We start from the raw sequence: 12,749 nt of genomic DNA, 5'->3' as shown, positions 1-12,749 counted from the left end.
GGTGAAACAGTTCTAGGCATGTCTTTATGAACAGTCATTAGGTGGGCTGATGATGTCATATCCCCACTTGTTCTTTTGTATTTTATTATATGAAATTAGGTTTATTCAAAAATTTTCTACCAAAAACTAAAACAATTGGATTGACAACTAATTAAGTGCATTAGTTATTTACTGCCGCAACTTATTTCATCATAATGGAGACACATCATTTACACATGGATGAAAAAATGATAGATGTATGATTTCATGTAATAATATAAGAAAAAGGAAAGTGGGGATGTGACATCATCAGCCCATCTAATGAATATTCATAACGATGTGTATATAACTATTTTCACAAAATATTGATAAACTTTAAAATTCAATAACTTCGTTATTTGTTATCCGATTTTGATGAAATTTTCAGCATTTTGCTCTGTAAATTTTACTCTATTCATTTAGATATAAATATTTTCAGCCCGGACCATCCCTTTAATTCACAATGGAGAGCTGAGAGGCTTTTGCTGAAAGTTGGTGAACCGGGACAGCTGATCATCCGAAGATTTGCATCGGACGAACAATTGCAAATTATGTCGTTGTCCAGAGTCAAAAGACTAGCTGCTGTCCTGGTCCACCAATTTACGACAAAAGCCTCTTAGCTCGTTGATACTTATAAATAGTGTTACTTAAATCTAAACACAAATGGGATTGCTCTAACGAAGGAGTCACGTATTATGGAAATTAGAAAACTGGTAATCTCATACACTCACTATTTGTTTTGTATTTTATCGCATGAAATATTAATTAATCTTTCGAATTTTGTAGCTTTGATGATATAGGTTTTGATTAACAATAATAATAACTCTTATTTACCCAGGGTAGCCACTTCAAATGTAAGCTGTTCTTTCAGCGGGCCCTGCATAACACATGTTATTATTACCCTTCTCCATATACGACGAGTGCCTGACAAGAAGTAAAGTCTTTGGTATGACTGGTCCGGGGATCGAACCCACGACCTCCCGTTCATGAGGCGGGCGCTCTACCACTGAACCACCATACCTATTTGATTGACCATTCATGATAATTTACAATAATGATCATGTTCAAGATGAAGTTTTACCATGCTACCGATAAAAAGGGGGAAAATATATAATGTCTCACTCAATTTTCAAGTTACCTCAAACCCTATCAAGCTCACTTATATGACAAGTCCACACCAACTATAAGTTGATTTTAATAAAAAGAGAAAAATTCAACAAGCATAACACTGACAATTTCATCAAAATCGGATGTAAAATAAGAAAGCTATGACATTTTTAGTTTCGCTTAATTTCACAAAATAGTTATATGCACGTCCTGGTCGATTTGCAAATGAGGAGACTGATGACGCCATCCACTCCACTATTTCTTTTGTATTTTATTATATGAAATAAGAAATATTCTAATTTTCTCTTCAAGGTTAAGTGACACAACGATTCGTTCCTCCTGAACATGTGGAATAAACATTGTTTAATGCTATATGATTTAGTCAAGTTGGTCCTTATTGTCAAATCTGTAAAAAATGAAATATTGTATAATTCAAACAAGAAAAGTGAGTGAGGGACATCATCGGCTGTCTTATTTGCATGTCACTGAGTTGAGCATATAACTGTTTTGTGAAATTAAGCGAAACTTAAAACGTCATAACTTTCTTATTTTACATCCGATTTTGATGAAATTTTCAGTGTTATGCTGGTTCGATTTTTCTCTTTTTATTCAAATCAACATTTTCCTGGGGTGGACTTGACCTTTAAATAGAAAGTGAACATCACTTTGTGAATAGAGGTGCGTTTTCTTTTTAATTCTCACCTCGTATTTCCTCGCAAATCTCGAATATTGAATCCAATGGTATAATATTCATTGTAGAAATTCAGATTAAACTAAGTGTTTAGTTAGTTCTTATCTTCAGAAGACAACGAACTTATATCAACACTCTCATCCTCATAATAAATGATAAAATAGGTATATACATATATTAACAGCTTGAAACGAAGCACATTTAAAGACAAAGTATTTAAACTCAAACATTTATTATGTTTTCTTTTCCATCGAACATAAATCATATTACATTATCCATGTTTCTTTTTATCATTCAAATTATTGAATGGTAATTTGAAAACACTTCACTTCCAATCGCAACATAAACCTTTACATAATGGACAAATATAAAAATATATTTTCGATTCCATTTAGCATCTACCATGTCTACATGTATGTGTTTGGTTTGAACCTTACTTTGTGCGCAAATGGTTACTGAATGTCTGGCAAATACGATTTACCACTATATATGCACATCATCCCGAGTAGTGGCAAGTCACAAATTTATCTGGCCTATCATTGGGCAAGTTCTAGAACTCGTGAGCACTATTTGCACCCGACCGAATAATTAATATTTCCCAAGATTTATGATGATAGACTTAACTTTTCGTGTCACGCACAGTATTAGGTAGCGAAAATCAAATTTTCACAAAATTCACCAAAAGTATGCACCAAATCCTTCAATTTCACTTGACAAAATGCAAAAACACCCCCAATGACAAGCTCGGTCGCTTTGCTCCCTCTCTTTCGATTTTTTTTCGAAAAAGTTTACGCCTGCTGCCCCCCCCCCCAGCGAAAAATTTCTGCGTACGGCCGTGTCCAAATTCATACATTTCTTAAAGCTTGGTTCAAAGATTCAACAGAAAAGAACTTGAATATACCTGTGTAAAAAGAAAAGAAAGAAAAACTTCCAACATATCCGAAAACTTTATTTTTTCATAATGAGTAAAAAGTTTTCATATTTAAATTTATTTTTTTTATTTTTTGGAAGTTTAACATATAATGTTGGAGGATCCATCATCAGCTAATGCATCAGCAAACACAACGAAATACTACTGTCCGTAGTCATGGTAGTTGGCGCTGTCACTTGTGAATCCGTTACATTATATTTCTTGACTTGAAATTATCGATTTCCCTGCGTTATCACGCAGAAAGTCTGGGATTCGATTCCCGGTACGAATCTTTTTTTATGTCCGCAAGAAATTACTCTTTCATCTTGCATCAAAATAATAAAATGGGCAATCGACCAATTACGTGTGAACGTGTTAAATCGCTGTTGGAGTGGTCAGAATCATTGGCCCGATTAATATTTTGGTAATTTTGCTCTTGTGCTATTTAATCACACATTAAACTAAACTAATACAGTGACAGGTGGTTATCTAGTGGCAACTGACTTCATTCTTCGTCCGTCTTAAGAAAAAACAAGTGGAATGCCTCTGGCCGTCTCACCTGCATCACGCGATTCAATATAGCAGCAGTGCTGATTTTGAAAACTACTATAACTCGCACAAGATGTTCAGTGATACTTGGTTACTCTTATTTCCACGTTTTATGAACTAGACCAATACACTTATAGAGATATGATGGCAATTCAACAAATACCCCCAACGTGGCCAAAGTTCTTTGACCTTACATGACCTTTGACCTTGATCATGTGACCTGAAACTCGCACAGGATGTTCAGTGATACTTGATTACTATTATGTCCAAGTTTTATGAACTAGACCAACACACTTTCAAATTTATGGCTGTAATTCAACAAATACCCCAATTTGGCCAAAGTTCATTGACCCTAAATGACCTTTGACCTTGATCATGTGACCTGAAACTTGCACAGGATGTTTAGTAATACTTGATTACTATTATGTCCAAGTTTCATGAATCAGATCCATAAACTTTCAAAGTTATGATGGTAATTTAACAGATACCCCCAATTCGGCCAAAGTTCATTGACCCTAAATGACATTTGACCTTGGTCATGTGATGTGAAACTCATGCAGGATGTTCAGTGATACTTGATTAACCTTATGTATAAGTTTCATGAACTAGGTCCATATATTTTCTAAGTTATGATGACATTTCAAAAACTTAACCTTAGGTTAAGATTTTGATGTTGATTCCCCCAACATGGTCTAAGTTCATTGACCCTAAATGACCTTTGACCTTGGTCATGTGACATGAAACTCAGGCAGGATGTTCAGTAATACTTGATTAACCTTATGGCCAAGTTTCATGAACTAGGTCCATATACTTTCTAAGTTATGCTGTCATTTCAAAAACTTAACCTCAGGTTAAGATTTGGTGTTGACGCCGCCGCCGTCGGAAAAGCGGCGCCCTATAGTCTCACTCTGCTATGCAGGTGAGACAAAAACTGATTTTGAATAGTCATTACCACCAAATAGACATTGATTTACCGCTTTGGGATCATCCATTCTCTCAAATGAATTGGCAACAACTTCATGTTATACAGAAAATACCAAAGCTAAATACAGTCTTATAAGCTGGTGAGGTGTCGGGAAGCCATGGCGTGTTTACCCCGGAACTATGATGTGCAAAAGCATTCAATATTTCATCGGATCTAAATTTACACGAAAACTTTCAATTATAGAAACTTTAGCAATAACTTTACACTAGTATTACATGATTCATGCAAGTTAAAATGGATAATACGATGTGCAGTTAATATTGAGGATTGGCTGAGTGTATGAGAGGGAACGAAGCAATACAACAAGAAACTATTATGAAGGGTCAATATTTGGCAATGACAATAATAAAAAGATTTACACAACTTCCTTTCTCCGGAATAAGATACAATAATATAATATTACCAGCATATAATTATGATCCATTAATGCATTTGGATATTCTGTTTTTTTTAATCAATTCTTGATCAAAATGATTAAAAGGTTATTAAATGATATTCCTCAGTTATCAATAAAGGGTGCAATGAGTCCCATTTCCGCCAGTCTAGTCCAAGACTGAATGATAATAAATAGCATTTCAAGGTTATAATAAGCTTCGAATTCGCTTGAAATTCACTCTATATAAACCAACTCCTTTAAGAGTAAACGGGTCCACTCTTTTTTCCAAGAAAAAGTATTGTGCGACTCGAAATGATTAAAGCTATTTTTGTGTCGAGTTGATCTACCCCGTGCTCAGTAACACAAAAAGCAGTGCGATTAGTCGCAAAACTTGAAATCACAAATCAAGATCATAGTTGTATGCGACATGAAATGACTAACCAATCAGAATAATTGTATCAATAATTTTGTGAAAAATTTGTATTTCGAGGACGAAGTTTGAGTTATTATATGTGAGTTTAACTTTTGTGAGCCAATAAGTCACGCTACAAGCAGTAATTGGCTTTGACAGGCATTTCCAATAGATTTACTGTGTGCTTGAATCCGTTCTGCGTGGAGTTGCGAAACTCCATAATAATGCTAACGACGATATCAGTGGAAGCTGTATGGTTATCTCTCAAATCAGACTATCTGTCCGATTAAAGTAACAAAAATAATTCTCATTTCGATGTCTGGCTATTAACCAAAAGCCAGAAAAGCGAGGTAAAAATGCTAAACATCTTGACTGTTCCTTTGGGTCCATGATATTTGCCGCGGCGACAATTGCTCCGATGGAAAATATGCACGTTAAAATCCAACCTTCAAAACCCTAATCCTTATCTTTACATTATTCTGAACCAAAATGCCCTCTGATATATTAAGACAGGAGCAAATGTCGCAGGGGCAAATGTCGTGTCACCGTTCCTTTGTGTGATGATAGGCAAGAATATATATACAGTGGCTCCATCTTCATTTTGTACATCATGGGTTGATGAAAAAAGGATAAATATATTTCCAAGAATCTGAAACTTGATTACACTCGACTGTGTAGTTGGGCAGTGAAAACCGAACATTCTTCGAGTTCGTCCTGGCGGGTTGTTCTCTACCGCCTACCGTTCTAGTCATATAGTAACGAATTAAAGTCCTGATACTATCATGGTCCATTTCCGTTCGCTCTACGTCACGGCCGTCTCGAATTACAACATCGACTCCATAGAGGTCGGATCGATGTGGTCGGTGTGTGTGAGCATCGAGGTCGTCACCGACTTCGTCGTCGTTCCGGTGGGGAATTTCTGGTGCGATGGTTGCTTTCTACACCAGCGGCCAGTAAAGGCGTCGGTGAAACCTCGGCGGAAGTTCTCGTTGAAGCCGCAGTAGATGAAAGGGTTCATCGCAGAGTTGGCGTAGCCAAGCCACATGACGAAGAAGGAGATATCTAGGTCCATCGTCGCACCCGCCTATGAAAAAAAATAACCGAAACGAATAGTAACATACTCAACCACAAAGCTCTTAAACGGCTACAGAATGCAAAGTTAAGTGCGGCTAATGAATGCTGAAGTAAGTGGCGGCACACGGAGTTTAAAAGGTAGGGCAAAAATTCTCATTTGGGTTCCCCTTCATGAATATAGCTTACTTTAAACTTAAATTTTTGCGATGGAGCTTAGCGACCATGCAACAGGCGCGGTTTTCGACTAGAAATTTTGAGGGGGCTTCTTGGGGCTTGATAAATTTTCAACGTTGGTTATACAACGATAATGGCCTGCGGTGGGCTGTATATATATATATATATAGGAGACTACACTCGTCTGACGAATCCCCCGCCCCTTGCCCCCAAAATATTTATAAAATTATGCAAGGGAGTGTAGCGACCGAATACCCCCCCCCCCTCATATTCAAAATGCTTGAGAATGTTTTTTTAGAGAAATTTCATCTACATGTATAAAACCCATCAGCCCCCGATTAGTGTAATCATGCTAATGAGGGCATGTGATTTCACCTCATGATTAGGGAGACAAGAATTAATGGGAGTTTGCGTTGTTACGAGCAAAAAATTCCTATTTTCAAGAGCTATATTTCCATATTTCAGAGACCTTTGAACATAATAACATGTATACCAGTAATAAAATTGGGCAGGAGATGGCTTTTTCTTGTTAGTGGTACCACCCCCTTTAATGTGGTGACCGGGAAAAAAATCGATCTCAAATTTGGAGCACTTAATCAAAATGTAAATCTTCAATATCTTTAAATTCCTGAATGTGAAAGTCAACACAAAGATAGGCTGCAAAAGAATGGGATCACTGTTTTGTATAATTCTAGGGAGGGAGGGGCGTTTGTCCCCATGAAGTTCTGGCGGGAGAAACATATCGATTTGCCCCCCCTAAAAAAAATACATAAATAAGTAAATCTATTGTATTGCAGATCTTTGTCATGCTATACTCGCACTTATTCTTTAAAATTTCCTGGGGAAGCGGGAGGGGGGGGGGGCAAAGATTCTGCAATACAATACATTTACTTATTTATGTATTTTTATTATTTGAAATTACCAGTATCTACTTGACATTTCCATGACAATTATCTTGTTTTCTATTTATATCAACATTTTTTTACTCTTCATGCATTACGCCGAGAAGAAATAGCAGTTATTAAAAAAGTCGCATTGCAAACAATTTTGACATCCAGAATTCAATTAAATCTACGTCAATAATGAAATACCACTGGAAATAAAGATAATTTTGAAAATAAGTTTAATCATTCCGAATGAGACGAGATAATTCTCATCTTCTGACAATGGAGTGCTCTGACTGTGGCAGGGGTAGCGGAACGGTTTTGAAAGGGGGGGCTGGCCATGCAAAATATTACAATCAGATGGTAATTTTAATGTTTTTGTACACTATTTTGGAAAAAAAAGTGGGGACCGAAAGCCCCCAGACCCCCCCCCCCCCGCCCCGGTTCCGCGGCGCCTGTTTGGCTTATGGAAAACTTACACGTTGGATATGCATGTAGAGGTTGTAGATGTGATATGGCAACCAGCAGAGAGCAAACGTTATCACCACAACGATCATCATTTTTACTACCTGTAAAAGCAAAATGAAAATATACAAGTATCTAGTATGGATCCGATCTTGCGACGAATAGTTACAGAAAATGTTAGAGCTTGCCTCTCAAAAGTATATACAAAATCCAATAATGAATTCTCATATGATTAGCCGGATGCTAAAGGATATGGGTACCAGTATTCATCCCTGCAGTACTCCAAACATGTCAATGCTATATGTTGATATTACATAAAATCTGTGAGCATGTCTCTATAGAAAAGCAAAGGAAGCAACATTCAAATCCCCTAAAATAAATGTACTTTATCTGGGTACTTTATCATGTTTATCAGTTTAGAAGCAGACATGTGACTTACCACAATTTAACCTGTTGAACATGATTTGATTGCGATGTAGCGCATATCAAAAAAAAAAAATCTGAATGGCGTTATCTTGAGTATACGTCTGAAAGAGACGCTCTCTTTGAGAACAAAAAAATTCTAAAGATTTAATCAAATTTTTGTATAAACTCGTAAGATTTTCATTAACACTTCATTTTTAGCATGATAGAAAAGGTGAGACTTTGTTCTGACGAAGGTGCGATGCAAGCTAAAGAACACGTCAGGTGACCCACCTTAAAGCGAGCTAGAACAACCTCTCTTTTCTGGGGGAAGACCTTTCTCTTTCCTCGCCCGAATTTAAAATCTGGCAAAGAAAATGTATGTGATCCGATTCGATGGTACAGTATATTCAGCTGAACCTTGAATACTGGGCTATGTTACAGGATTTCTGTTGCTTTCGGAAGAGTCAGATGTCATAAAAATGTATTCTATTCCAATGAAACGTCAAAAGAGTCTTTAACTTACTTCGGATGAGCCAGATTATCTTACAAATTCTTATTTATGTTTTGTATATGCCTAAAAATACAATACATCTCTTTTTACCTCTCTCTACAATACAGTAGAGCTATATAAATAGATGTTGTCATAATCACCTTTTTGCGAGCCTTATCCTGAACAGAGATTGTTGCTTTAACGGACACGCCTGGCCCACTGATGCTCCGGTAACTGAGGGTCATACCAATACGGACATAGGCAACAGACATTAGTACGAGTGGGACTACATAGACAAATACGAAGGTAGTGAAGGTATACATCTCTTTCGCAAGAGGCCATTGCTCCTTCCCGACTACGCCCCAGTGCTCGAAGCAGTATCTCTGTAAAAGAAATAAGAAAATGATTTAAACTAAGGATTGAAAATAAATTACATTTCGTTAAAACTAACAAATGCATTATAGAACTTTAATAGGTGCGACAACTAATTGTGCGAAGTGTTCTTAGCAACTTGTTGCATCTTCTTTTGAATGATATCCCGATACAAAGTCAAAGAAAAACGTTAACAGACAAAAAGGACAAGGAAAACCAGGGAAAGCGTACATACTTTAAGTCAGTGGCGTACAGATGGGGAGTGGGCTTGGGGCGTTTGCCGCCCCCCTAATATTTCACGACCAAGAAGGAAAAAAAGGAAAGAGAGAAGGGTGAAATATTACATTATTTTCTAAATATCATGTCAAAATCTAACACAAAATTTGATTTTTGTTATACAAATGCCAAAATTTTTGCGTCGCTCGCTTGTAACTTTTTATAAATTATGACCGATTGTCCACATCTCGCTCCCTCAATTTTTTTGGCTCATTTAATACGTCACTGCCTTAACTCACAGTAAATTTGCTCAAAAGTAAGCTTACCAAGAGCTGCGCTGGTGTATTTTGATGTGAATGGGCAAGACGAAAGATTGCGTCATTTTTTTTCTCAACTCACTACTTGACCAACATAGGGGTGGTCGCATCCTGTTCTATGGAGATGCTTCTATCACATAGAAAACATATTGCACACTAATAGCAAACCTAATCCAGAGTCGGCACTACAGGGTGCAGGAGACGACCAACCCATAATACGTTATGACAATACAGTGAAAGAAATGAAAATGAGAGAATATATTTCTTTTGGGGTGTATATTTGTCATTCTAAAAAAGAGTGGTCTGCGAACCGACGAGCACGAGTTTCGCCTGATTTCGCAATTAATAAAATATGTAATATGAACTTTTGACACCTAGATGACATTTGACCCCATCATCCTCAACAACTCACATGTTGTCTTACCTAAGAATCATTTGAACCAAGTGTGATCAAAATTGATGCAGAAAAAAAAGAAATGAGAGCGAATCAAACAATAACTTAAAAAGGATGAGCATGACCTCATATCATTTCACCTTTGACAACGAGATGACCTTTTACCCCATCATCCTCATGGACACACGTGGTATTACCCATTATGTGCCAAGTGTGAACACGACTGATGCAGAAGTAAAGAAATGAGAGGAAGTTGAACATAAAATTTTAACATTTTTGTAACAGACTGAAAGACCATTGCTGACCAACGATGCTAAAAATATGTTTACCCGAATTTCTCCGTTCGGCCAGACATGTTCCAGAAAGTGCTGATAGATGACCAACGGTATATTGATAGCCGTGGAGAACAGCCACACTGAGGCGATAACCAACCATGCGTTCCGTTTTACTACTCTCGATTTGATCGGATGAAGTATCGCGATATATCGGTCCCCAGCTACAACCATGAGAGTCAAGATGCTTACATGTACAGACAATCCTAAAAAATGAAGAAGAAAAAAGAAGAAGAAATTAAATCAATATTTATCAATATATGTTCGTTCATTGCTCGCAATTCCAGCTGTTTAACTCTTACTATGCCAGGCCCAATACCCCTCTAGTGCCAGGGATATTCGAGGGAATCCTAAATTGACCGAAACGTAAGCAGAGACTGATTTTTAAACGGTCATAACTCTTTACCCGTACGTTGTATAATCAAACCTTCTACACATGAAATGATGCATGGTTCATGGACTTTATGATCATGTTATGACCTTTCATATTTGCAATTGGAAAAATTAAGAAAAGATGAAATATTTTACATCGTTTTTTTAAATAAGTAAAACCTAGAAAATTATGATTTCATGAACATTTCAAAGAGTTAATAACCTGAGTAATTGAAGAGATACCAAGAAATTAAGAAGATAAAATGAAAGTTCAATGTTTACCCTTTCAAATGACGTATCTATTGATGAAATTGAACAAACAGAAATATGAAAAATAATGCTCTTTTGAATGAAATAGTATTTTGCTATTCAAGTTATTTCCTCTGAAATACGAGAGGGTTTATACACACGCAATTGAAACCGAGCTTTTCCAAAAAAGGGCATAGTCGTCGATCAAGTGACCAATCACAGCACAGCTGCAATCTCCACGCAAACACACACAATAATATATTAGAGCCATGTATCTTCACAGTGCAGCCAACCGTACCCTTACATTCGTGTAGTCTTCAAAACAAGACCCTGTAATTTTTCAGAATGCGCGGTATTCCGCAACAACCGCTGTGGGGGAAACAAAATTATTAGTGCAGAGTAAATTTTATGTCATTTAAATTCTTGTCAATATTGTCGTAATGCAAAACATGTTTTAGAAAAATCGTAACCTGGATACGATATGTGGTGTGCGATGCACTCAACTATATACTCTTTTGGATAATGTAGGCGATTTCTATCCAGTGTCGGCAACAAACATTTGCGACCCACTCAACTATCGTTCTAAAGCATGAATCAGTGTAAAGTTTGGTTTTCAAAAAGAAAATAGGCCTATTTGTTCTGTATTTCTGGTCTGACCCCCCCCCCCCCTCGCCTAAAAAAATGTGAGGTCAGGTGGAAGTGTTTATGTTGATTTTTAGCCCTTTTTGTGGTGACCCAGGTTGAATACAAAATTAAATTTATTTATTACAAAACATAATTCTAGCATAATATTCATACGTTATCATTATTACGTAACTGATCTCACATCTCTCTCTCTCTCTCTCTATTTTTTTATGAAATAAAGATGATTTGTATAGAGAGGAGATAAAAATCTCTGGAAAAAAAAATATTTTGAAATATGATCATATCTGATCTTTGTAGCTGCATCTATAAAAGGATATTAATCTGGGCCAACTATGCATCTCGTACATGCCAAGGAATGGACAATAGATGCCGGATATTCTTTTTCGTGTGGAAAATATAATGCAATATAAATATGGAAATATAATGACAATTTTAGACAAGAAAAGGGCCTCATTGCATATAATGTCTTTGAATAATTGATTATTTTCAAACGTTTGGCTTCATTCATTCCGCGAGCGAGCATACATAGCAAGCACTTTGAATTAAAAAAAAACTGTCTTCATTGACATGCCAGGAAGCCCAATGGGATCTCTATTTGATATAAAATCGTAGCTGAACAGTGAAAGAACGATAAACATCACAGGTAAAATTCACTCTGTGGACATTTCATGATGGGGGTGAAATATTCATTATATCTGCTTCGGTATTAAAAAGAATAATTTTCGACCAAAGTAGCCACCTGTCTGATAGCGACTACATTTTATTGTTCATGCCACCAAGTCATGAACAATAGATGCCCAGACTCTCTTTCATGAGGAATGTCTAATCCGCGCTCCCTCCTGACCTATTATCGAGGAGAGCAATTTAGCGCAGGATGTTCATAGAAATCGGGCAACGCGCGCGTCTTTTGATTTGACAATTGAATACTTTCAAAGGTTCCGATACGAACAATAACTTTTCTCTCCGTTGAGATCAAGATTAAAATTCCTCTGTCTCTTTCCCCAACACCTTCCATTGACTTATTGCCATTAAAATACATAATTTTTATTCAAATATTTGTTTCGACTTTAAGACATTTAGCATCGACAATATGCGTCAAATTTCCTGTAATCTAAATGATGATGATGATGATGATGGTAAAGGTGGCATGGATAATGTCGAGAATGATAACAAGAAATCACGGGGGAAACAGCACACCTCCGCCACCACGACCACCAGCACAAACACTGGCATCGTTACTTCCACTTATCAAAACACAAATAATTTAAAATAATTAAATTTACTTGTAGCCGAAGCCTATTTTGCATATTTA

At 36.7% G+C, this 12,749-nt stretch overlaps 1 protein-coding gene across 1 annotated transcript; it reads right to left on the bottom strand.

The window, feature by feature from the left end:
* Positions 1–2,031: 2,031 nt before the first annotated feature.
* Positions 2,032–10,373, bottom strand: LOC129281242 (substance-P receptor-like). Its single transcript, XM_054917186.2, has 4 exons — positions 10,169–10,373; positions 8,702–8,923; positions 7,660–7,749; positions 2,032–6,132 (listed from the first exon to the last, which is right to left on the bottom strand). The coding sequence occupies exons 1-4, from the start codon at positions 10,343–10,345 to the stop codon at positions 5,872–5,874; spliced, it is 750 nt and encodes a 249-aa protein (XP_054773161.2). The 5' UTR covers positions 10,346–10,373; the 3' UTR covers positions 2,032–5,871.
* Between the last annotated feature and the right edge of the window lie 2,376 nt (positions 10,374–12,749).

The sequence above is a fragment of the Lytechinus pictus genome, chromosome 18 (genome assembly GCF_037042905.1).
Source record: "Lytechinus pictus isolate F3 Inbred chromosome 18, Lp3.0, whole genome shotgun sequence".
In the NCBI taxonomy this organism is placed as follows: Eukaryota; Metazoa; Echinodermata; class Echinoidea; order Temnopleuroida; family Toxopneustidae; genus Lytechinus; species Lytechinus pictus.
The sequence above is the reverse complement of the archived record's forward strand: the minus strand, read 5'-3'. Positions and strand labels throughout refer to the sequence as shown.